The 23,907-nt window shown below is 39.7% G+C and overlaps 1 protein-coding gene across 1 annotated transcript in view; it reads right to left on the minus strand.

Annotated features, from left to right (window-relative positions):
- Positions 1 to 3,550: 3,550 nt before the first annotated feature.
- Positions 3,551 to 23,907, minus strand: part of LOC141276386 (putative ALMS1-like protein) — an 80,828-nt gene continuing 60,471 nt past the window's right edge. Inside the window, exons 3-6 of the mRNA XM_073791740.1 lie at positions 7,718 to 7,921; positions 7,043 to 7,272; positions 5,805 to 5,988; positions 3,551 to 3,651 (exon numbers count right to left, since the gene is read on the minus strand). Of these exons, the coding sequence (XP_073647841.1) occupies positions 3,566 to 3,651; positions 5,805 to 5,988; positions 7,043 to 7,272; positions 7,718 to 7,871 (654 nt within the window). The 5' untranslated portion in view covers positions 7,872 to 7,921 and the 3' untranslated portion in view covers positions 3,551 to 3,565. The remainder of the gene's footprint in view (positions 3,652 to 5,804; positions 5,989 to 7,042; positions 7,273 to 7,717; positions 7,922 to 23,907) is intronic.

The following is a 23,907-nucleotide window of genomic DNA, read 5'->3' on the forward strand; positions in this document are numbered from 1 at the left end:
GGGATAACAAAGTCCATTGGAAAAAGACAAGTTATCCCAAGGAGAACATGTGATGTGAAGAGAAAATCCGCTTGGGCCAGTAAAGGTTGTATTCTAGGGCTGGAAAGCTGGGAGTCGGGCTAATCAGAGTAGCCAGAAATTGCATTTTGTAAATGGATCCTTGAAAGCAATTACTACATACTATTGGGACTGTCTGTCTGCTCATGGTCTGGAGTCAACTATCTTTCATTTGTAGTACCTAGTCCAGTGCCTGGCGCATACCCAAATATACGCATTAATAAGTTAGTGAAAACACTTCTCTTAAAGGACACACTGGAAGAAATGCTTCAAGTTAAGAGAGTCAGGTTCTCTCTTCTCCAAATCTTTTCTCTTATCAGAAACATTTAAACATCTTTGGTAGAGGTAGGTGTTGGGAAAAGATGATGAGTAACACAGAGCTCCAGAGCTCCAAGTCCGCCACATGATACAGTCGAAGGAGTACTGGGTGGGGAGCCTGCTGCCGGACTCTAACCCCAGCTCTGGCCCTGACTTCCTGGCAACCTCTCTCTGGGTTACAGTTTCCTAAAAGTTAAAGGTAGACTAGATGATCTTTAAGATCCCATTCAACTCTATGATTCTCACATGGAAGTAGATGGCGTCTTTGAAAGGGGGCCATATCAGAAATAAAATGGAACAGAAGTACTCTAATGAAAATGTATCAATTTAAAACATGTCTCTTCCTAGAAGATGGGTACTTAATCCACCCCTACAACTATACTTATATTTTAAAGCACAGATACCTTTCAGAAGATGCCCTACCTTCTTGCAGGCAAGCTTCATAGTCCCATATAGCAAGGACTCCTCTTGCTGAGGTGAGAGTGTTATTAGCTGCCACACAATGAACACTATGTAATGTCCATTAATTAAATTTTGTGACATTCAGAATGAAGCAATAATTCTCAAAGTTTTTGGACTTTTGACACCTTTATACTCCTAAAAATTGAGGGCAATTTTGGTGAATGTGGACTTTATCTATTGATACTTACTGTATTAGAAATTAAAACATTTAAAAAGAATTTAAAAAATACTTATTTCACAACCTAAGTGTCCATCAACAGATGAATGGATAAAGGTGTGGTATGTATATACAATGGAATACTACTCAGCCATAAAAAGAATGAAATTCTGCCATTTGCAACAACATGGATGGACCTAGAAGGTATTATGCTTAGTGAAACAAGTCAGACAAAGACAAATACTGTATTACATCACTGATGTGTGGAGTCCAGAAAATAAAACAAATGAATGTATATAACAAAACAGAAACAGACTCACAAATACAGAGAACAAACCACTGGTTACTAGTGGGGAGAAGGAAGGAGGGAGGGGCAAAATAGGGGTATAGGATTAGGAGATACAAACTATGTATAAAATAAATAAGCAACAAAGATATATTGTATAGCATGCGGAAACATAGCTACTATTTGTAATAATTTTAAATGGAGTATAACCTATAAAAATATTGAATCACTATGTTTTATGCCTGAAACTAATATTGTAAGTCAACTATACTTCAATAAAAAAACTTTTTTCTTAATTTATTAAAAAATAAGCCTGTTACATGCTAACATATAAAATAAATATACTTTTCAAAACAAAAATAAGAAGAGTGGCATGTTATACATATTTTGTAAATCTCTTTAATGTCTGGTTTAACAGAAGACAGCTGAATTCTTATATTTGCTTCTGTATTAAGTTTGCTGTTATATGTTGTTCTGGTTAAAGTGTACATTAAAAAAATCCAGTTTACACACATATGTAATTGGAAAAGAAAAGAGTATTTTAATATTCTTTTCAGATAATTGCTGATTTTCTTTTTTTTTGGCCGCTCAGCTTTCGGGATGCAGGATCTTAGTTTCCCGACCAGGGACTGAAACTGCGCCCTCAGCAGTGAAAGCGTCATCTTAACCACTGGACCACCAGGGAATTCCCTGATTTTCTTGATACTATACCAAATCTTGACAAGTGGTAGTTTAAATGTTGACATATTTACTTATATAATATGAAAAATATTACAATTATTTATGTCACTGCTGATCTCATCAGAAAAGTCTAAGTACTGGGAGATAGTCAATCTCATATTAGTAGACACAAGTTTTCTAGAATTCTATTCTTTGCTTGAAAGCTCAGATTTTCTCTTTGGCAATAAATACTGTCAGCTGTTTTCCTGGAGAAGTGACAGATTCACTTCCTCATTTTCAAGAAAATATCTGTCATATACCAAATTTGGAATAATTAGTTTATCAGTCATTCTTTCAAGTAAAACCTATGTTCCATGAAAAAGGCAGCTAGTTCAGCTCAGTACACAAACCAAGGCTTTTCCTTGAACCAATCATCGTATCTTGGTATGCAGCAGAAGTGCTTTATGTGTACTTCCATTACACTGCTGCCATGTGGCTGTGAAGAATAAAATGCCAACTAGACTAGCAGTTTGGTCCACTGTCCCAAATAGTGCTAAGGCATCAGCAGTTTTAGTCCTCCCTTCATTACTTTTGCATCATCTGTACAAATGTCAATACAGTTAAAAAGACACATAATATCCTAGTAGTATTTTGAAATTTGTTTTGACCTGGCAAATTCCCTGAAAGGGCCTCAGCAACTTCCAGAGGCCCATGGACCACACTTTGAGAACCACTTGATTAAAGCATCCCTTTGAAATACCTATAAGGAAATGGTTTACTAAATGGAGAGTAAAAAGTCTTCAAGAGGAATGCTTTAATTACCTAAGATAAATTGTTTTCAAGCACTATGCCAACTATAAAACTGTTCTTATTAAAGGAAGTCTCCAATGACCCCCTAAGAGGTAACCAACCATTAACTTAGTTATTCTATGGCAGTCTCATGAGCAATATATGCATATCTCTAATTAATTAATTGCTAATAAATGCAAAGGCACAAAATTTAAAAAAGTAAAAAATTAGTCTTTCTCCAACCTCTGTACCCCAGTCACTCAGTTCCTTGTCCCAAAGGCAACAACTATTACCAATTTTTTGGGTATCCTTCCAGAGATAGTCTATGCATATACAAGTATATGCATCTATGTAAGCACAAATACTTTTTTATTAAAGACTATACAAATGGTGGCAGTGTACACATGCTTCTGAAACTTGATTTTTTTTAAGCCTAATTTACTGTGTCTTGGAAACTATTCCCCTATCTCTCATTGTACTGGATACAATTCCTAGTAAAAGGATTGCCTAGATGTAAGGCCCCAGATATTTACTTTTATTTAAAAATATTTTTTATTTATATTTGTTTCTAACAAACACAAGCCTGATTAAGGCAAACAAATTAGTGGCGATTCTTTGTCTTTTTTATATATGAGGCATCCATACCATGATCTCCTATTTTTCATTTCTTTTTTAGTGCCATAAGTGAGAAACTATTTTTATAACTAATTTTCTCATAATGTATTGTTTGTTGTTTTTTTTATCTCTCATAATGTTTTACCTAGAGCATAATGCCTTTATTCTGGGGCCAAGCTATAGCTCCTGACCATTTGGTGGCCTGATTTATACTTTTATAGTTACTTATTCTTTTGGCCATACCATTTAGACCGCTGAATCATTTCCTTCTTTCCAACAGGCCTTTTCTTTTGGGCAGCCAGGAAGTCTAAGCAAAAGAAGAAGAGGGTTTTTTTTAATGGACTGTGTCTTTTTTTTTTTAATTGAGGTATAGTTGATTTACAATATTACATAAGTTTCAGGTGTACAACATAGTGATTCACAATTTTAAAGGTTATACTCCATTTATAGTTATTGTAAAATATTAGCTATACTCCCTATGCTGTACAATATGTCCTTGTAGCTTATTTATTTTATCTCTGAATCCCCTACCCCTATCTTGGCCCTCCCCCCTTCCCTTTCCCCACTGGTAACCACTAGTTTGTTCTCAATATCTGTGAGTCTATTTCTTTTTGTTATATTTACTGGTTTGTTGTATTTTTTAGATTCCACATATAAGTGATGTAATACAGTATTTGTCTTTCTCTCTCTGACTTATTTCACTAAGCATAATACCCTCCAGGTTAATCCATGCTGTTGCAAGTGGCAAAATTTCATTCTTTTTTATGGCTGAGTAGCAGTGGTGGCGTCACCCATACCAGCCCCTAAAAACTGAAGGACCTGTGACTTGATTTATCTCTCTGTTTCCATACCAGCCCCTGAGAGCTGAAGGACACTTGCCCTGATTTATCTTTGTGTTCATTTCAAAAGTACGTGGCATTTGGCAGAGGTGTTTTGCAGCTGTACTTTGAAAGATACATGCTTTGAGAGATATATAGTGGTGAACTCCCCCAAACCAGTTCTGACTTGACCATAACAATAAGCGTGCGCGGATGAAACCTGGAAGTGTCCAAAAGTTACCTTTGCTTCGTTACCATGCTATGATCTCTGCTCAAAGGGGGCATTTGTACTCTGCTAGGCACAATCTGTGCCATGTGCAAAGGACCATGGAAGACTGTGCATGCCCTGGCTGGCCCCGGCCGCCCCTGAAAATCTCCACTCCTTTCCTCAAGCCCTAATGACCTATCTGCCTCCTAACCCTTAAAATCCCTTACTCTGCTCCCTTCAGGGAGAAAGTATATTTAGAACATGAGCTCTCCTTTCTCCATTCCTTGATCAATGAATAAAGTCTATGCTCTGCTATGTCGAACCTGGTCTCATTCAATTGACATTTGTGACTCTAGGCAGAGGACCCATTGAGGGGTCCCCGACACTTAGGGGATCAGTAACAGGGGATTGTGCCTTAATAAGGAAGGCTGTGTTGCTCAAGAACTGTGAGAGGGAGCTGCTGGGACTTTGCACCCCTACCCTGAGCTGGCAGTGCTGGGTGGTGAGTAATGGCCAAGGCCAAGGCCAGGGTTAGACTATGATGACTATGATAGCAGCCTGAGGCTTCTGAACACACAACACTGTGGCACAGACTAGACAGTGTGCATTGAAACACTGACCAGTTTACAGGTAAGGCTGTGATGAAAGCATTAGGTAGTACTTTATAGTTTTCATGGATTTCACATATTATTTTATTGAGATCTTACATCTAGCATAATTGTTAAGAGAATAGACTCTAGCACCAGCCCACCAGGGTTCAAATCCCAGTTTAACAGGTGTGTAAATCTTGGGCAAGGTACTTAATCTCTCTTTGGCCCAGTTTTCTCATCTGTGAAATAGGGATATTCATAGTATCACCTCAGAGAGGTTCTGGAAGCATTAAACAAGAACAATGTCTGGACAAAACATAAGGGCTATATAAGTATTTATTATTATTATTATTGCTACCCTATGAGGAAGGCAAGCCTGGAATCAGCCCCAAGCCCCTAAAAACATTATACGTTTGGAACTAACTTGCTCATGGTGACAGAGCTGGTTTTTAAAAACACCATTCTTGGCAATTCCCTGGCGGTACAGTGGTTAGGACTCTGTGCTTTCACTGCTGAGGGCCCGGGTTCAATCCCTGGTCAGGGAACTAAGATTCCACAAGCCACGTGGCACCCCCCAAACAAAAACAAACCCAAACACCATTCTCACTGCACACTCTCACTTTTAAAGTGTAATGACAGAGCAAGAGTAACTGGGCTTATTTGGATTGTGAAAATGCTGAGAGCTAAATTGGGTAGGTTCTGCTACCTAAGGAGATTTGAGTCTCAACAAGCAAAAGGTCACTTTTTGATCTGTAACTAGCCTGGCACTGAGCAGTGCTGCCTTGCATGAAGCAGACCTTGCCCTCTCTACCAAGTCATAGGAAAGTGAACAGGAAGAGTATACCTCTCTTAGGGAGCAGGTGCATGGCGTCCCGGTGGCCCTGCCATTCTTGCACAGTGTTGAACAGTGCCTCCCGTTCACTCTGTAACATGTTCTGCAGCTTACTCTCCTGGACTATTAACTTCAGGCGCTTTATCCGTTCCCCAGAGCGGGAGATGAAGTCAGGTCTGTGAAGTTGCAGTGATTCCTGAGGAGGAGAAAAAGCCCCCAACCTCACATTAATGATATAGGCTTTTCTCCAAGGGCCTAGAAAAAACAGTACCTGCCTAACAGGTTTGGAAAGCCTGTTTGTAACTTATAGAAAATATCTAGAGTTGAAGAATTATCTAACAACTCCCTGTGCGGGAAAGCTCCAGTAGGAAAATCAGAGGGATCAGAGAAATGCCTTTGGAATAAGCCAAGAACTAAGACTGTGGCAATGACAACTCTCCCCAGTGTTGATGGGATAAAGCTTGGCCCGTTGTGCTATTTTTAATTTCCCTTCAAAGAAATACGTCATTTAAAAAAAACATTTTCTGGACTTCCCTGGTGATGCAGTGGTTAAGAATCCGCCTGCCAATGCAGGGGACACAGGTTCGATCCCTGGTCCGGGAAGATCCTACAGGCTGCGGAGCAACTAAGCCCTTGTGCCACAACTACTGAAGCCCGCGCGCCTAGAGCCTGTGCTCTGCAACAAGAGAAGCCACCGTAATGAGAAGCCTGTGTACAGCAAGGAAGAGTAGCCCCCACTCGCCGTAACTAGAGGAAGCCTGCGCACAGCAGTGAAGAACCAATGCGGCCAAAAATAAAATAAATAAATAAATGAAATTTAAAAACAAAACAAAAACATTTCCTTTAGCTCCCCAGGTATTTATAAAGAAGAGAGCTGGTGCCTTTAAAACCCTGTGTTAAGCAGAAATAGGAGTTATGTAAATGCAGGAACAAATATAAGGCTGACGCAAACATCAGGCCTCTACTGCACTCCACGTGCTGGTATGTATCTACAAACCCAATGAGCAGCTACACAACATCCTCCCTTCTAGTGCCTTGCCCCAGATACTGAGGGTGATGCACAATTTATAACGGCTAACAGTAAGGCAGCCTTTGATTAACGAGTGTGAGAACAGATGAACTGTGGAGGTGCTAGAAATGAGGATCAGTTGGCTATACTTCAGAAAGCCAGTCACGGGTTTAACTCTTTTGTATCTTGCCCCTTCTTCCTTCTTAAACATATGGCTAAAATTAACTCAATGTCATTGTACCTGTAGGGTTGCTCTCACAAATGGCTTCAGTGGATCTCTGCCTGGGCCTGCTAGTGAACTGTGGCTGTCCATGTGCTGTCCTTGCCAGTTCTGTTCCTGTAGTGGCTCCCTCCAAGGTGTGGTGTTGGTTACTGGTACAAACCAGGAGACACAAGCGTCATGAAACTTGGGCAGGTTTTCCTTCTTAGGACCAGACTTCACATTTTCCACAGGAACAAACCATGAAACTCCTATAGGAATTATTTTTAAGAAAAAAAGAAGATTTTTCACTTTTTTCATCAGAGACGTGCATAATATAGGCTCTCAGGGACTCAGCTGTCAGCGGCCACCAGGAGGCCCTGGAGTCTGCTTAACTGCAGGTGTGACTCAGGAATTGTAGTGTTGGATGCAGTCAGCCCTCTGTATCCATGTACACAGAATCCTTGGGTTCAGGGGGCAGTACTATGCCATCTTATATAAAGGACTTGAGCATCCATGGATTCTGGTATCCATGAGTGGTCCCGGAACCAATCCCCTGCAGATACGGAGGGATGACTGTACTTTCAAAATTTGCCAAGGTGGTGCTGGGGAAAGATAGGGTCAACATTAAATCATTTAGAAACAAAGAATCTTAGCTTTGCAAAAGACTTGAAATTCACTAGTTTTTCTACTAAGAAAGCAGAATTAGAAACTGACCTTCCCAGCAGCTCTGCTTATTCTTCCTTAACTTTCTCTCCCCAGGATCACTGGTAAGGAGCCTTTTCTCTTCTATCTTTTCTTCTGACCAAGAAGTCACATCACTGTCCTCTTCTACTGTAGCCTCGCTAGAACTTGGAGTTCGGAAAGTCATTCCAACATCTCGAGTGTGTTTTCTGACACCATTCACAATCTCCAAGATACCTAAGGGAAACGATCACAACTATCTCTGGGAAGAGCCCTGAGACTCGATTGACAGGTATATTCAAGTCAGTAAATGAAAACTTAAAAAAAATTAATCATTTATTTTCTATTCTGCAAAGAAAACGAATTGAGAAGATCTATAATTTTCATATCTATATCTGGTAAAATAGGGAATTCCTGATGGTCCTGTGGTTAGCATTCCACACTTCCACTTCAGGGGTCACAGGTTCGATCCCTGGTCGGGGAACGAAGATCCCACGTGCCGCGCAGTGTGGCAAAATAAAAAAATAAATGAATAAATCTGGTAAAATATTCAAAACAATCATTGAGACACATTTTTAACAAGTATCGTTATGTAAAAATATTTGTTGAAGATAGTGCTCTGAATGAATGCAAAAGACAACGCAAGCAGAGATGAAAGGTGATATAAACTGTTTTGGAATCATATTATGATTTATTTTTACATCTTTATTGGAGTATAATTGCTTTACAATGGTGTGTTAGTTTCTGCTTTATAACAAAGTGAATCAGTTATACATATACATATGTTCCCATATCTCTTCCCTCTTGCGTCTCCCTCCCTCCCACCCTCCCTATCCCACCCCCCCAGGCGGTCACAAAGCACCGAGCTGATCTCCCTGTGCTATGCGGCTGCTTCCCACTAGCTATCTACCTTACGTTTGGTAGTGTATATATGTCCATGCCTCTCTCTCGCTTTGTCACAGCTTACCCCTCCCCCTCCCCATATCCTCAAGTCCATTCTCTAGTAGGTCTGTGTCTTTATTCTTGTCTTACCCCTAGGTTCTTCATGACGTTTTTTTTCTTAAATTCCATATATATGTGTTAGCATACGGTATTTGTCTTTCTCTTTCTGACTTACTTCACTCCGTATGACAGACTCTAGGTCTATCCACCTCATTACAAATAGCTCAATTTCGCTTCTTTTTATGGCTGAGTAATATTCCATTGTATATATGTGCCACATATTCTTTATGCATTCATCCGATGATGGACACTTAGGTTGTTTCCATCTCCGGACTACTGTAAATAGAGCTGCAATGAACATTTTGGTACATGACTCTTTTTGAATTACGGTTTTCTCAGGGTATATGCCCAGTAGTGGTATTGCTGGGTCATATGGTAGTTCTATTTGTAGATTTTTAAGGAACCTCCATACTGTTCTCCATAGTGGCTGTACCAATTCACATTCCCACCAGCAGTGCAAGAGTGTTCCCTTTTCTCCACACCCTCTCCAGCATTTATTGTTTCTAGATTTTTTGATGATGGTCATTCTGACTGGTGTGAGATGATATCTCATTGTAGTTTTGATTTGCATTTCTCTAATGATTAATGATCTTGAGCTTTCTATCATGTGTTTGTTGGCAGTCTGTGTATCTCTTTGGAGAAATGTCTATTTAGGTCTTCTGCCCATTTTTGGATTGGGTTGTTTGTTTTTTTGTTATTGAGCTGCATGAGCTGCTTATAAATTTTGGAGATTAATCCTTTGTCAGTTGCTTCATTTGCAAATATTTTCTCCCATTCTGAGGGTTGTCTTTTGGTCTTGTTTATGGTTTCCTTTGCTGTGCAAAAGCTTTGAAGTTTCATTAGGTCCCATTTGTTTATTTTTGCTTTTATTTCCAATTCTCTAGGAAGTGGGTCAAAAAAGATCTTGCTGTGATTTATGTCATAGAGTGTTCTGCCTATGTTTTTCTCTAAGAGTTTGATAGTTTGTGGCCTTACATTTAGGTCTTTAATCCATTTTGAGCTTATTTTTGTGTATGGTGTTAGGGAGTGATCTAATCTCTTACTTTGACATGTACCTGTCCAGTTTTCCCAGCACCACTTATTAAAGAGGCTGTCCTTTCTCCACTGTACATTCCTGCCTCCATTATCAAAGATAAGGTGACCATATGTATGTGGGTTTATGTCTGGGCTTTCTATCCTGTTCCATTGATCTATCTTTCTCTTTTTGTGCCAGTACCATACTGTCTTGATTACTGTAGCTTTGTAGTATAGTCTGAAGTCAGGGAGCCTGATTCCTCCAGCTCCGTTTTTTGTTCTCAAGATTGCTTTGACCATTCGGAGTCTTTTGTGTTTCCATACAAATTGTGAAATTTTTTGTTATAGTTCTGTGAAAAATGCCAGTGGTAGTTTGATAGGGATTGTACTGAATCTGTAGATTGCTTTGGGTAGTAGAGTCATTTTCAAAATGTTGATTCTTCCAACCCAAGAACATGGTATATCTCTCCAACTATTTGTATCATCTTTAATTTCTTTCATCAGCATCTTATAATTTTCTGCATACAGGCCTTTTGTCTCCTTAGGTAGGTTAATTCCTAGATATTTTATTCTTTTTGTTGCAATGGTAAATGGGAGTGTTTTCTTGATTTCACTTTCAGATTTTTCATCATTAGTATATAGGAATGCCAGAGATTTCTGTGAATTGATTTTGTACCCTGCTACTTTACCAAATTCTTTGATTAACTCTAGTATTTTTCTGGTAGCATCTTTAGGATTCTCTATGTATAGTATCATGTCATCTGCAAACAGTGACAGCTTTACTTCTTCTTTTCTGAGTTGGATTCCTTTTATTTCCTTTTCTTCTCTGATTGCTCTGGCTAAAACTTCCAAAACTATGTTGAAAAAGAGTGGTGAGAGTGGGAAACCTTGTCTTGTTTCTGATCTTAATGAAAATGCTTTCAGTTTTTCACCACTGAGGATGATGTTGGCTGTGGGTTTGGTTACATATGGCCTTTATTATGTTGAGGAAAGTTCCCTCTATGACTACTTTCTGCAGGGTTTTTATCATAAATGGGTGTTGAATTTTTTCAAAAGCTTTCTCTGCATCTCTTGAGATGATCATATGGTTTTTCTCCTTCAATTTGTTAATATGGTGTATCACGTTGTTTGATTTGCATATATTGAAGAATGCTTGCATTCCTGGAATAAACCCCACTTGATTCTTTTAATGAGCTGATCCTTTTAATGATCCTTTTAATGAGCTGTTGGATTCTGTTTGCCAGCATTTTGTTGAGGTTTTTGCATCTATGTTCATTAGTGATATTGGCCTGTAGTTTTCTTCCTTTGTGACATCCTTGTCTGGTTTTGGTATCAAGGTGATGGTGGCCTCGGAGAATGAGTTTGGGAGTATTCCTCCCTCTGCTATATTGTGGAAGAGTTTGGGAAGGATAGGTGTTAGCTCTTCTCTAAATGTTTGATAGAATTCACCTGTGAAGCCATCTGGCTCTGGGCTTTTGTTTGTTGGAAGATTTTTAATCACAGTTTCAGTGCTTGTGATTGGTCTGTTCATATTTTTTCAGTGCTTGTGATTGGTCTGTTCATATTTTCTATTTCTTCCTAATTCAGTCTTGGCAGGTTGTGCATTTCTAAGAATTTGTCCATTTCTTCCAGGTTGTCCATTTTATTGGCCTAGAGTTGCTTGTAGTAATCTCTCATGATCTTTTGTATTTCTGAGGTGTCAGTTGTTACTTCTCCTTTTTCATTTCTAATTCTATTGATTTGAGTCTTCTCCCATTTTTTTCTTGATGAATCTGGCTAATGGTTTATCAATTTGGTTTATCTTCTCAAAGAACCAGCTTTTAGTTTTATTGATCTTTGCAACCATCTCCTTCATTTCTTTTTCATTTATTTCTGATCTGATCTTTATGATTTGTTTCCTTCTGCTAACTTTGGGGTTCTTCTTGTTCTTCTTTGTCTAATTGCTTTAGGTGCAAGGTTAGGTTGTTTATTTGAGATGTTTTCCTGTTTCTTAAGGTACGATTGTATTGCGATAAACTTCCCTCTTAGAACTGCTTTTGCTGCATCCCATAGATTTTGGGTCATCGTGTCTCCATTGTCATTTGTTTCTAGGTATTTTTTAATTTCCTCTTTGATTTCTTCAGTGATCACTTCGTTATTAAGTAGTGTATTGTTTAGCCTCCATGTGTTTGTATTTTGTACAGATCTTTTCCTGTAATTGATATCTAGTCTCATAGTGTTGTGGTCAGAAAAGATACTTGATACAATATCAAATTTCTTAAATTTACCAATGCTTGATTTTTGACCCAAGATATGATATATCTGGAGTATGTTCCATGAGCACTTGAGAAAAATGTGTATTCTGTTGTTTTTGGATGGAATGTCCTATAAATATCAATTAAGTCCATCTTGTTTAATGTATCATTTAAAGCTTGTGTTTCCTTATTTATTTTCATTTTGGATGATCTGTCCATGGGTGAAAATGGGGTGTTAAAGTCCCCTACTATGAGTGTGTTACTATTGATTTCCCCTTTTATGGCTGTTAGGATTTGCCTTATGTATTGAGGTGCTCCTATGTTGGGTGCATAAATATTTACAATTGTTATATCTTCTTCTTGGATCGATCCCTTGATCATTATGTAGTGTCCCTCTTTGTCTCTTGTAATAGTCTTTATTTTAAAGTCTATTTTGTCTGATACGAGAATTGCTTCTCCAGCTTTCTTTTCGTTTCCATTTGCATGGAATATCTTCTTCCATTCCCTCGCTTTCAGTCTGTATGTGTCTCTAGGTCTGAAATTGTTCTCTTGTAGACAGCATATATATGGGTCTTGTTTTTGTATCCATTCAGCCAATCTGTGTCTTTTGGTGGGAGCATTTAGTCCATTTACATTTAAGGTAATTATCAATATGTATGTTCCTATTCCCATTTTCTTAATTGTTTTGGGTTCCTAATTGTAGGTCTTTTCCTTCTCTTGTGTTTCTTGCCTAGAGAAGTTCCTTTAGTATTTGTTGTAAAGCTGGTTTGGTGGTGCTGAACTCTCTCAGCTTTTGCTTGTCTGTAAAGGTTTTAATTTCTCCATCAAATCTGAATGAGATCCTTCCTGGGTAGAGTAATCATGGTTGCAGGTTTTTCTCCTTCATCACTTTAAATATGTCTTGCCACTCCCTTCTGGCTTGCAGAGTTTCTGCTGAGAGATCAGCTGTTAACCTTATGGGGATTCCCTTGTGTGTTATTTATTGTTTTTCCCTTGCTGCTTTTAATATGTTTTCTTTGTATTTAATTTTTTACAGTTTGATTAATATGTGTCATGGCATATTTCTCCTTGGATTTATCCTGTATGGGACTCTCTGTGCTTCCTGGACTTGATTAACTATTTCCTTTCCCATATTAGGGAAGTTTTCAACTATAATCTCTTCAAATATTTTTCAGTCCCTTTCTTTTTCTCTTCTTCTTCTGGAACCCCTATAATTTGAATGTTGGTGCATTTAATGTTGTCCCAGAGGTCTCTGATACTGTCCTCAATTCTTTTCATTCTTTTTTCTTTATTCTGCTCTGCAGTAGTTATTTCCACTATTTTATCTTCCAGGTCACTTATCCGTTCTTCTGCCTCAGTTATTCTGCTATTGATCCCATCTTGAGTATTTTTCATTTCATTTATTGTGTTGTTCTTCGTTGCTTGTTTCACCTTTAGTTCTTTTAGGTCCTTGTTAACTGTTTCTTGCATTTTGTCCATTCTATTTCCAAGATTTTGGATCATCTTTACTATCAATATTCTGAATTCTTTTTCAGGTAGACTGCCTATTTCCTCTTCATTTGTTAGGTCTGGTGCATTTTTATCTTGCTCCTTCATCTGCTTTGTGTTTTTCTGTCTTCTCATTTTGCTTATCTTACTGTGTTTGGGGTCTCCTTTTTGCAGGCTGCTGGTACGTATTCCCGTCTTTTTTGGTGTCTGTCCCTAGTGGCTAAGGTTGGTTCAGTGGGTTGTGTAGGCTTCCTGGTGGAGAGGATTAGTGCCTGTGTTCTGGTGGATAAGGCAGGATCTTGTCTTTTTGTTGGGCAAGTCCACGTCTGTTGGTGTGTTTTGGGGTGTTTGTGGACTTATTATGATTTTAGGCAGCTTCTCTGATAATGGGTGTGGTTGTTGCCCTGTCTTAGTAGTTGTTTGGCATAAGGTGTCCAGCACTGTAGCTTGCTGGTCATTGAGTGAAGCTGGGTGCTGGTGTTGAGATGGAGATCTCTGGGATTTTTGGCCTTTTGATATTATGTGGAGTTGGGAAGCCTCTTGTGGACCAGTGTCCTGAAGTTGGCTCTCCCACCTCAGAGGCATAGCACTGACTCCTGGTTGCAGCACCAAGAGCCTTTCATCCTCACAGCTCAGAATAAAAGGGAGAAAAAGTAGAAAGAAAGAATTGGTATAAGTAGAAAGAAAGAAAGAAAGAAAGAAAGAAAGAAAGAAAGAAAGAAAGAAAGAAGGGAGGGAGGGAGGGAGGGAGGAAGGGAGGAAGGCAGGAAGGAAGGAAGGATGAAAGTAAGGATAAAAGAAAGAAAGAAGATAAAGTACAATAAAATAAAGATAAAATATAATAAGGTTATTAAAATAAAAAAATTATTAAGAAAAAAAAGGACGGATAGAACCCTAGGACAAATGGTGGAAGCAAAGTTATACAGACAAAATCTCACACAGAAGCATACACATACACACTCACAAAAAGAGGAAAAGGGGAAAAAATCATAGATCTTGCTCTCAAGGTCCACCTCCTTAATTTGGGATGATTCGTTGTCTATTCATGTATTCCACAGATGCAGGGTACATCACGTTGATTGTGGAGGTTTAATCCGCTGCTTCTGAGGCTGCTGGGAGAGATTTCCCTTTCTCTTCTTTGTTCTCACAGCTCCCTGACTCAGCTTTGGATTTGGCCCCGCCTTTGCGTGTAGGTCGCCGGAGGGCGCCTGTTCTTCGCTCAGACAGGATGGGGTTAAAGGAGCAGCTGCTTTGGGGACTCTGGCTCACTCAGGTCGGGGGGAGGGAGGGGCACGGAGTGCATTGCGGGGTGAACCTGCGGCTGCAGATGCCGATGGGACGTTGCACCAGCCTGAGGTGTGCCGTGTGTTCTCCCGAGGAAGTTGTCCATGGATCCCGGGACCCTGGAAGTGGAGGGCTGCACAGGGTCACCGGAATGTGGGTGTGGATAGTAACCTGTGCTCGCACACAGGCTTCTTGGTGGCGGTGGCAGCAGCCTTAGCATCTCATGCCTGTCTCCGGGATCCTCGCTTTTAGCCGCAGCTCGCGCCCGACTCTGGAGCTCCCCCAAGCAGTGCTCTTAATCCCCTCTCCTCACGCACCAGGAAACAAAGAGGGAAGAAAAAGTCTCTTGCCTCTTCGGCAGCTCCAGACTTTTCCCCGGACTCCCTCCAGGCTAGCCGTGGTGCACTAATCCCTGCAGGCTGTGTTCACACCGCCAACCCCAGTCCTCTCCCTGCGCTCCAACCGAAGCCAGAACCTCAGGTCCCAGCCCCGCCCGCTGCGGCGGGTGAGCAGACAAGCCTCTAGGGCTGGTGAGTGCTGGTCGGCACCGATCTCTGTTCCGGAATCTCTCCGCTTTGCCCTCCGCACCCCGGTGGCTGCGCTGTCCTCCGCGGCTCCGAAGCTTTCCCCCTCCGCCACCTGCAGTCTCTGCCCACGAAGGGGCTTCCTCATGTGTGGAAACCTTTCCTCCTTCACAACTTCATCCCACTGGTGCAGGTCCCATCCCTATCCTTTTGTCTCTGTTTATTCTTTTATCTTTTGCCCTACGCAGGTACGTGTGGAGTTTCTTGGCTTTGGGGAGGTCTGAGGTCTTCTGCCTGAATTCAGTAGGTGTTCTGTAGCTCATTGAAGTTTTGATTTGCATTTCTCTATTGATGTTGAGCATTCTTTTATGTGTTTGTTGGCAATCTGTATATCTTCTTTGGAGAAATGTCTATTTAGGTCTTCAGCCCATTTTTGGATTGGGTTGTTTGTTCTTTCGATATTAGGCTGCATGAGTTGCTTGTATGTTTTGAAGATTAATCCTTTGTCAGTTGCATCATTTGCAAATATTTTCTCCCATTCTGAGGGTTGTCTTTTGGTCTTGTTTGTGGTTTCCTTTGCTATGCAAAAGCTTTGAATTTACATTAGGTCCCATTTGTTTATTTTTGTTTTTATTTCCATTTCTATAGGAGGTGGGTCAAAAAGGATCTTGCTGTGATTTATGTCATAGAGTGCTCTGCCTATGTTTTCCTCTAAGAGTTTGATAGTTTGTGGCCTTACATTTAGGTCTTTATTCCATCTTGAGCTTATTTTTGTGTATGGTGTTAGGGATTTGATCTAATCTCATACTTTTACATGTACCTGTCCAGTTTTCCAAGCACCACTTATTAAAGAGGCTGTCCTTTCTTCACTGTACATTCCTGCCTCCTTTATCAAAGATAAGATAACCATATGTGCGTGGGTTTATCTCTGGGCTTTCTATCCTGTTCCATTGATCTATCTTTCTCTTTTTGTGCCAGTACCATACTGTCTTGATTACTGTAGCTTTGTAGTATAGTCTGAAGTCAGGGAGCCTGATTCCTCCAGCTCCGTTTTTTGTTCTCAAGATTGCTTTGACCATTCGGAGTCTTTTGTGTTTCCATACAAATTGTGAAATTTTTTGTTCTAGTTCTGTGAAAAATGCCAGTGGTAGTTTGATAGGGATTGCATTGAATCTGTAGATTGCTTTGGGTGGTAGAGTCATTTTCAAAATGTTGATTCTTCCAATGCAAGTACACGGTATATCTCTCCATCTATTTGTATCATATTTAATTTCTTTCATCAGTGTCTTATAATTTTCTGCATACAGGTTTTTTGTCTCCTTAGGTAGGTTTATTCCTAGATATTTTATCCTTTTGTTGCAGTGGTAAATAGGATTGTTTTCTTGATTTCAATTTCAGATTTTTCATCATTAGTGTATAGGAATGCCAGAGATTTCTGTGCATTAATTTTCTATCCTGCTACTTTACCAAATTCATTGATTAATTCTAGTATTTTTCTGGTAGCATCTTTAGGATTCTCTATGTATAGTATCATGTCATCTGCAAACAGTGACAGCTTTACTTCTTCTTTTCCGATTGGGATTCCCTTTATTTCTTTTCCTTCTCTGATTGCTGTGGCTAAAACTTCCAAGACTATGTTGAATAAGAATGGTGAGAGTGGACAACCTTGTCTTCTTACTAATCTTAGTGGGAATGGTTTCAGTTTTTCACCATTGCGGACGATGTTGGCTGTGGGTTTGTCAGATATGGCCTTTATTATGTTGAGAAAAGTTCCCTCTATGCTTACTTTCTGCAGGGTTTTTATCATAAATGGGTGTTGAATTTTATCGAAAGATTTCTCTGCATTTCTTGAGATGATCATAGGTTTTTCACCTTCAGTATGTTAATATGGTGTATCACATTGATTGATTTGTGTATATTGAAGAATCCTTGCATTCCTGGAATAAACCCCACTTGATCATGGTGTATGATCCTTTTAATGAGCTGTTGGATTCTGTTTGCTAGTATTTTGTTGAGGATTTTTGCATCTATGTTCATCAGTCATATTGACCTGTAGTTTTCTTTCTTTGTGACATCCTTGTCTGGTTTTGGTATCAAGGTGATGGTGGCCTTGGAGAATTAGTCTGGGAGTGTTCCTCCCTCTGCTATATTGTGGAAGAGTTTGAGAAGGGTAGGTGTTAGCTCTTCTCTAAATGTTTGATAGAATTCACCTGTGAAGCCAACTGGTCCTGGACTTTTGTTTGTTGGAAGATTTTTAATCACAGTTTCAATTTCAGTGCTTGTGATTGGTCTGTTCATATTTTCTATTTCTTCCTGATTCAGTCTTGGCAGGTTGTGCATTTCTAAGAAATTGTCCATTTTTTCCAGCTTGTCCATTTTATTGGCCTAGAGTTGCTTGTAGTAATCTCTCATGATCTTTTGTATTTCTGCAGTGTCAGTTGTTACTTCTCCTTTTTCATTTCTAATTCTATTGATTTGAGTCTTCTCCCATTTTTTTCTTGATGAATCTGGCTAATGGTTTATCAATTTTGTTTATCTTCTCAAAGAACCAGCTTTAGTTTTATTGATCTTTGCTATCGTTTCCTTCATTTCTTTTTCATTTATTTCTGATCTGATCTTTATGATTTCTTTCCTTCTGCTAACTTTGGGGTTTTTTTGTTCTTCTTTGTCTAATTGCTTTAGGTGCAAGGTTATGTTGTTTATTCGAGATGTTTCCTGTTTCTTAAGGTATGATTGTATTGCTATAAACTTCCCTCTTAGACTACTTTTGCTGCATCCCATAGGTTTTGGGTCATCTTGTCTCAACTGTCATTTGATTCTAGGTATTTCTTAATTTCCTCTTTGATTTCTTCAGTGATCACTTCGTTATTAAGTAGTGTATTGTTTAGCCTCCATGTGTTTGTATTTTTTTTTCTTTTTCTGTACGCAGGCCTGACACTGCTGTGGCCTCTCCTGTTGCGGAGCTCAGGCTCTGGACGTGCAGGCTCAGCAGCCATGGCTCACGGGCCCAGCTGCTCAACGGCACGTGGGATCCTCCCGGACCAGTGCACGAACCCACGTCCCCTGCATCGGCAGGCGGACTCCCAACCACTGTGCCACCAGGGAAGCTCGTGTTTGTATTTTTTACAGATCTTTTCCTGTAATTGATATCTAGTCTCATAGCGTTGTGGTCGAAAAAGATACTTGATACATTTTCAATTTTCTTAAATTTACCAATGCTTGATTTGTGACCCAAGATACAATCTATCCTGGAGAATGTACCATGAGCACTTGAGAAAAATGTGTATTTTGTTGTTTTTGGATGGAATGTTCTATAAATATCAATTAAGTCCATCTTGTTTAATGTATCATTTAAAGCTTGTGTTTCCTTATTTATTTTCATTTTGGATGATCTGTCCATTGGCGAAAGTGGGGTGTTAAAGTCCCCTACTATGAATGTGTTACTGTCGATTTCCCTTCTTATGGCTGTTACTATTTGCCTTATATATTGACGTGCTCCTATGTTGGGTGCATAAATATTTACAATTGTTATATCTTCTTCTTGGATCGATCCCTTGATCATTATGTAGTGTCCTTCTTTGTCTCTTGTAATAGATTTTATTTTAAAGTCTATTTTGTCTGACATAAGAATTGCTACTCCAGCTTTTTTTTGGTTTCCATTTGCATGGAATATATTTTTCCATTCCTTTACTTTCAGTATGTATGTGTCTTTAGATCTGAAGTGGATATCTTGTAGACAGCATATATATGGGTCTTGTTTTTGTATCCATTCAGCCAATCTGTGTCTTTTTGTGGGAGCATTTAGTCCATTTACATTTAAGGTAATTATCAATATGTATGTTCCTATTCCCATTTTCTTAATTGTTTTGGGTTCCTAATTGTAGGTCTTTTCCTTCTCTTGTGTTTCTTGCCTAGAGAAGTTCCTTTAGTATTTGTTGTAAAGCTGGTTTGGTGGTGCTGAACTCTCTCAGCTTTTGCTTGTCTGTAAAGCTTTTAATTTCTCCAACAAATCTGAATGAGATCCTTCCTGGGTAGAGTAATCATGGTTGCAGGTTTTTCTCCTTCATCACTTTAAATATGTCTTGCCACTCCCTTCTAGCTTGCAGAGTGTCTGCTGAGAGATCAGCTGTTAACCTTATGGGGATTCCCTTGTGTGTTATTTATTGTTTTTCCCTTGCTGCTTTTAATATGTTTTCTTTGTATTTAATTTTTTACAGTTTGATTAATATGTGTCATGGCATATTTCTCCTTGGATTTATCCTGTATGGGACTCTCTGTGCTTCCTGGACTTGATTAACTATTTCCTTTCCCATATTAGGGAAGTTTTCAACTATAATCTCTTCAAATATTTTCTCAGTCCCTTTCTTTTTCTCTTCTTCTTCTGGAACCCCTATAATTTGAATGTTGGTGCATTTAATGTTGTCCCAGAGGTCTCTGAGACTGTCCTCAATTCTTTTCATTCTTTTTTCTTTATTCTGCTCTGCAGTAGTTATTTCCACTATTTTATCTTCCAGGTCACTTATCCATTCTTCTGCCTCAGTTATTCTGCTATTGATCCCATCTAGAGTATTTTTCATTTCATTTATTGTGTTGTTCATCATTGTTTGTTTCATCTTTAGTCCTTCTAGGTCCTTGTTAAATGTTTTTTGCATTTTGTTTATTCTATTTCCAAGATTTTGGATCATCTTTACTATCATTATTCTGAATTCTTTTTCATGTAAACTGCCTATTTCCTCTTCATTTGTTAGGTCTGGTGCGTTTTTACCTTGCTCCTTCATCTGCTGTGTGTTTTTCTGTCTTCTCATTTTTCTTATCTTACTGTGTTTGTGTCTCCTTTTTGCAGGCAGCAGGTTCGTAGTTCCCATTGTTTTTGGTGTCTGTCCCTAGTGGCTAAGGTTGGTTCAGTGGGTTGTGTAGGCTTCCTGGCGGAGGGGACTAGTGCCTGTGTTCTGGTGGATAAGCCTGGATCTTGCCTTTCTGGTGGGCAGGTCCATGTCTGTTGGTGTGTTTTGGGGTGTTTGTGGACTTATTATGATTTTAGGCAGCGTCTCTGCTAATGGGTGATGTTGTGTTTCTGTCTTGCTAGTTGTTTTGCATAGAGTGTCCAGCACTGTAGCTTGCTGGTCATTGAGTGAAGCTGGGTGCTGGTGTTGAGATGGAGATGTCTGGGAGATTTTTGCCATTTGATACTATGAGGAGCTGGAGGGTCTCTTGTGGACCAGTGTCCTGAAGTTGGCTCTCCCACCTCAGAGGCACAGCACTGACTCCTGGCTGCAGCACCAAGAGTCTTTCATCCACATAGCTCAGAATAAAAGTGAGAAAAAGTGGAAAGAAAGAATTAGTAGAAGTAGAAAGAAAGAAAGAAAGAATGAAAGAAAGAAAGAGAGAAAGAAAGAAAAGAGGGAGGGAGGGAGGCAGAGAGGAAAGAAAGAAGGAGCGAGGGAAAGAAAAGAGAAGAAAGAAAGAAGATAATGTAAAATAAAATCAAGTAAGATAAAATATAATAAAGTTATTAAAATAAAAAATAATTATTAAGAAAAAAAACGGATGGATAGAACCCAAGGACAAATGGTGTAAGCAAAGCTATACAGACACAATCTCACACAGAAGCATACACATACACACTCACAAAAAGAGGAAAAGGGGAAGAAATCATAAATCTTGTACTCAAAGTCCACCTCCTCAATTTGGGATGATTCGTTTTCTAAAGGAGGGAAGGAAAGAAAGAGAGAAAGAAAGAAAGAAAGAAAGAAAGAAAGAAAGAAAGAAAGAAAGAAAGAAAGAAAGAAAGAAAGAAAGAAAGAAAGAAAGAAAGAAAGAAGAAAGAAAGAAAGAGAGAGAGAGAGAGAAAGAAAGAAAGAAAGAAGATGAAGTAAAATAAAATAAAGTTATTAAAATAAAAATAATTATTAAGAAAAAAACAAACAAACAAAAACGGACGGAGAGAACCCTAGGACAAGTGGTGTATGCAAAGCTATACAGACAAAATCTCACACAGAAGCATACACATACACACTCACAAAAAGAGGAAAAGGGGAAGAAATCATAAATCTTGCTCTCAAAGTCCACCTCCTCAATTTGGGATGATTCGTTGTCTATTCATGTATTCCACAGATGGAGGGTACATCGTGGTGATTGTGGAGCTTTAATCCGCTGCTTCTGAGGCTGTTGGGAGAGATTTCCCTTTCTCTTCTTTGTTCTCACAGCTCACAGGGGCTCAGCTTTGGATCTAGCCCCGCCTCTGCGTGTAAGTCGCTGGAGGGCGTCTGTTCTTCGCTCAGACAGGATGGGGTTAAAGGAGCCGCTGAATCGGGGGCTCTGGCTCACTCAGGCCGCGGGGATGAAGGGGTATGGAGTGCGGGGCGAGCCTGCGGTCGCAGAGGCCAGCGTGACATTGCATCAGCCTGAGGCGCGCTGTGTGTTCTCCCGGGGAAGTTGTCCCTGTATCAAGGGACCCTGGCAGTTGTGGGCTGCACAGGCTCCCCGGAATGGGGGTGTGGATAGTGACCTGTGCTCGCACACAGGCCTCTTGGTGGCGGCAGCAGTAGCCTTAGTATCTCATGCCCATCTCTGGTGTCCGTGCTTTTAGCTGGGGCTCGCGCCCGTCTCTGGAGCTTCTTTAATCAGCGCTCTTAATCCCCTCTCCTCGTGCACCAGGAAACAAAGAGGGAAGAAAAAGTCTCTTGCCTCTTTGGCAGCTCCAGACTTTTCCCCAGACTCCCTCCAGGCTAGCCGTGGTGCACTAACCCCCTGCAGGCTGTGTTCACGCTGCCAACCCCAGTCCTCTCCCTGCGCTCTGACCGAAGCCGGAGCCTCAGCTCCCAGCTCCGCCCGCCCCTTCCGCATGTAGATGTATTTCTGGTGTATCTGTAGGGAAGAAGGTGATCTCCGCGTCTTACTCTTCCGCCATCTTCCCCTCCGTCCAGCCATATTATCTTGAAGCAGCTCTGAGACAACCTGTAATTACACCTATACATTTTTTAAAAATTAATTAATTATTATTACATTTTGCCTGTGTTGGGTCTTCATTTCTGTGCGAGGGCATCCTCTAGTTGCGGCAAGCGGGGGCCGCTCTTCATCACGGTGCACGGGCCTCTCACTATCGCGGCCTCTCTGTTGTGGAGCACAGGCTCCGGACGCTCAGACTCAGTAGCTGTGGCTCACGGGCCTAGCTGCTGCGCGGCATGCGGGATCTTCCCATACCAGGGCTCGAACCCGTGTCTCCTGCATTGGCAGGCAGATTCTTAACCACTGCACCACCAGGGAAGCCCCACCCATATATTTTTGGTATGTATTTTTAAAATATAGGACTTTTATTCCTTAATATCATTTTTTAATATTAAATACCCAGTGAGTGCTCAAATTTGCAGTTGTCTCCTAAATGTCATAAAAAATTATTTTTAAGAATTTTGAATTAGATGCAAATAAGGTCCACACTTTGCCGTTGATTGTTAGGTCTCTGAAGTCTTATTTAATCTCTAGGTTCTCCCTCCATGTCTCTCTCACTTCTTTTTTCCTCCTTGAATTTTATTTTTAAAGAAACCAGGTAATTTGTCCCATCTAGAGTTTGATGATTACATTCCATGTGTTGTTAACATATTCTTCAATCCTTTTATTTCCTGTAAATTGGTAGTTGATCAGAATGAAGCTTGCCTGTTTTGTTTTGGCAAGACAGTTCCATAGGTGATGATGTGTTCTTCTATGTAGACATATAATTGTCTCTTTCTGTGATATTAGTAATCACTGATGATTCATACCTACGTCCATTAATTCAGTTGAGGCTTCAAAAAATGGTTAATTCTGTTGTTCTTTTTTTCACTTAATAGCTGGGTATATTTCTATCAGAAGAGTCCCCTCATCAACTGTTTGGTTGCCCAGTTGTAGAGGCATGATTCTCTTCTTTTATTTAACAGTTTTCAATATAATGAGTTGATTCACAAATATCCTCCAGTGGTGGCCAGTTTTGTAAAATTTATTTATTCATATCACCGTGGACTCCGTTACAGGTATTATTCTAACTGAGGCCCTATCTTTGGCCAGTTGGAGCTTCTCAGTGACTCCTGAGTCCTTTTGAAATGACATCAGTTGTTTCTAGACTTTTTCAGTGGTCAGAGCTAGGAAGTATGTATGTTTGTTTTTAATATTTTTAAAATAGGTCATAGGTTCATACTGCTACTTCCCATTTAAATTCAGAACTAGAGAATTTTCACTTATCCTTTTCTGTCTTCTATTGATAGTCTACTTTCTCCCACCCCAAGGATACCAGTTCTCAACAATGCCTGAAATTGCCTCTATTTCCTAATTCGAATCCAAGTTCTTCTGACTCTATTCTACTCTTCTCCTTAAATCACAGCCGCTTTATGGCCCTTGAAACGTAAGATAGAACATAAATGTAGGTAGAACTGTTGATATCATTTTGAGTTACATGTGCATTCATTCACATAGATTTGCTTTTCCTTTTGCATGCCTAGTAACTGTCCATTCTGCAGTTTCAATGAAAATCAAGTGATAATTATTGGTTAAAGCAGCTTTGGAAAAAAATGGCTCTTATCAGAATGACTGACATACTAAGTTTAATGTAATCTCCTGGTTTATATTCTGCCTTCTCTAATTTTTTATTCTTTCCCTACAAAGGGAAATATATATTATTATACATATTTTCATGGTTTTGTCTTAC

This window comes from Tursiops truncatus, chromosome 14, assembly GCF_011762595.2.
Source record: "Tursiops truncatus isolate mTurTru1 chromosome 14, mTurTru1.mat.Y, whole genome shotgun sequence".
Classification (NCBI taxonomy): Eukaryota; Metazoa; Chordata; class Mammalia; order Artiodactyla; family Delphinidae; genus Tursiops; species Tursiops truncatus.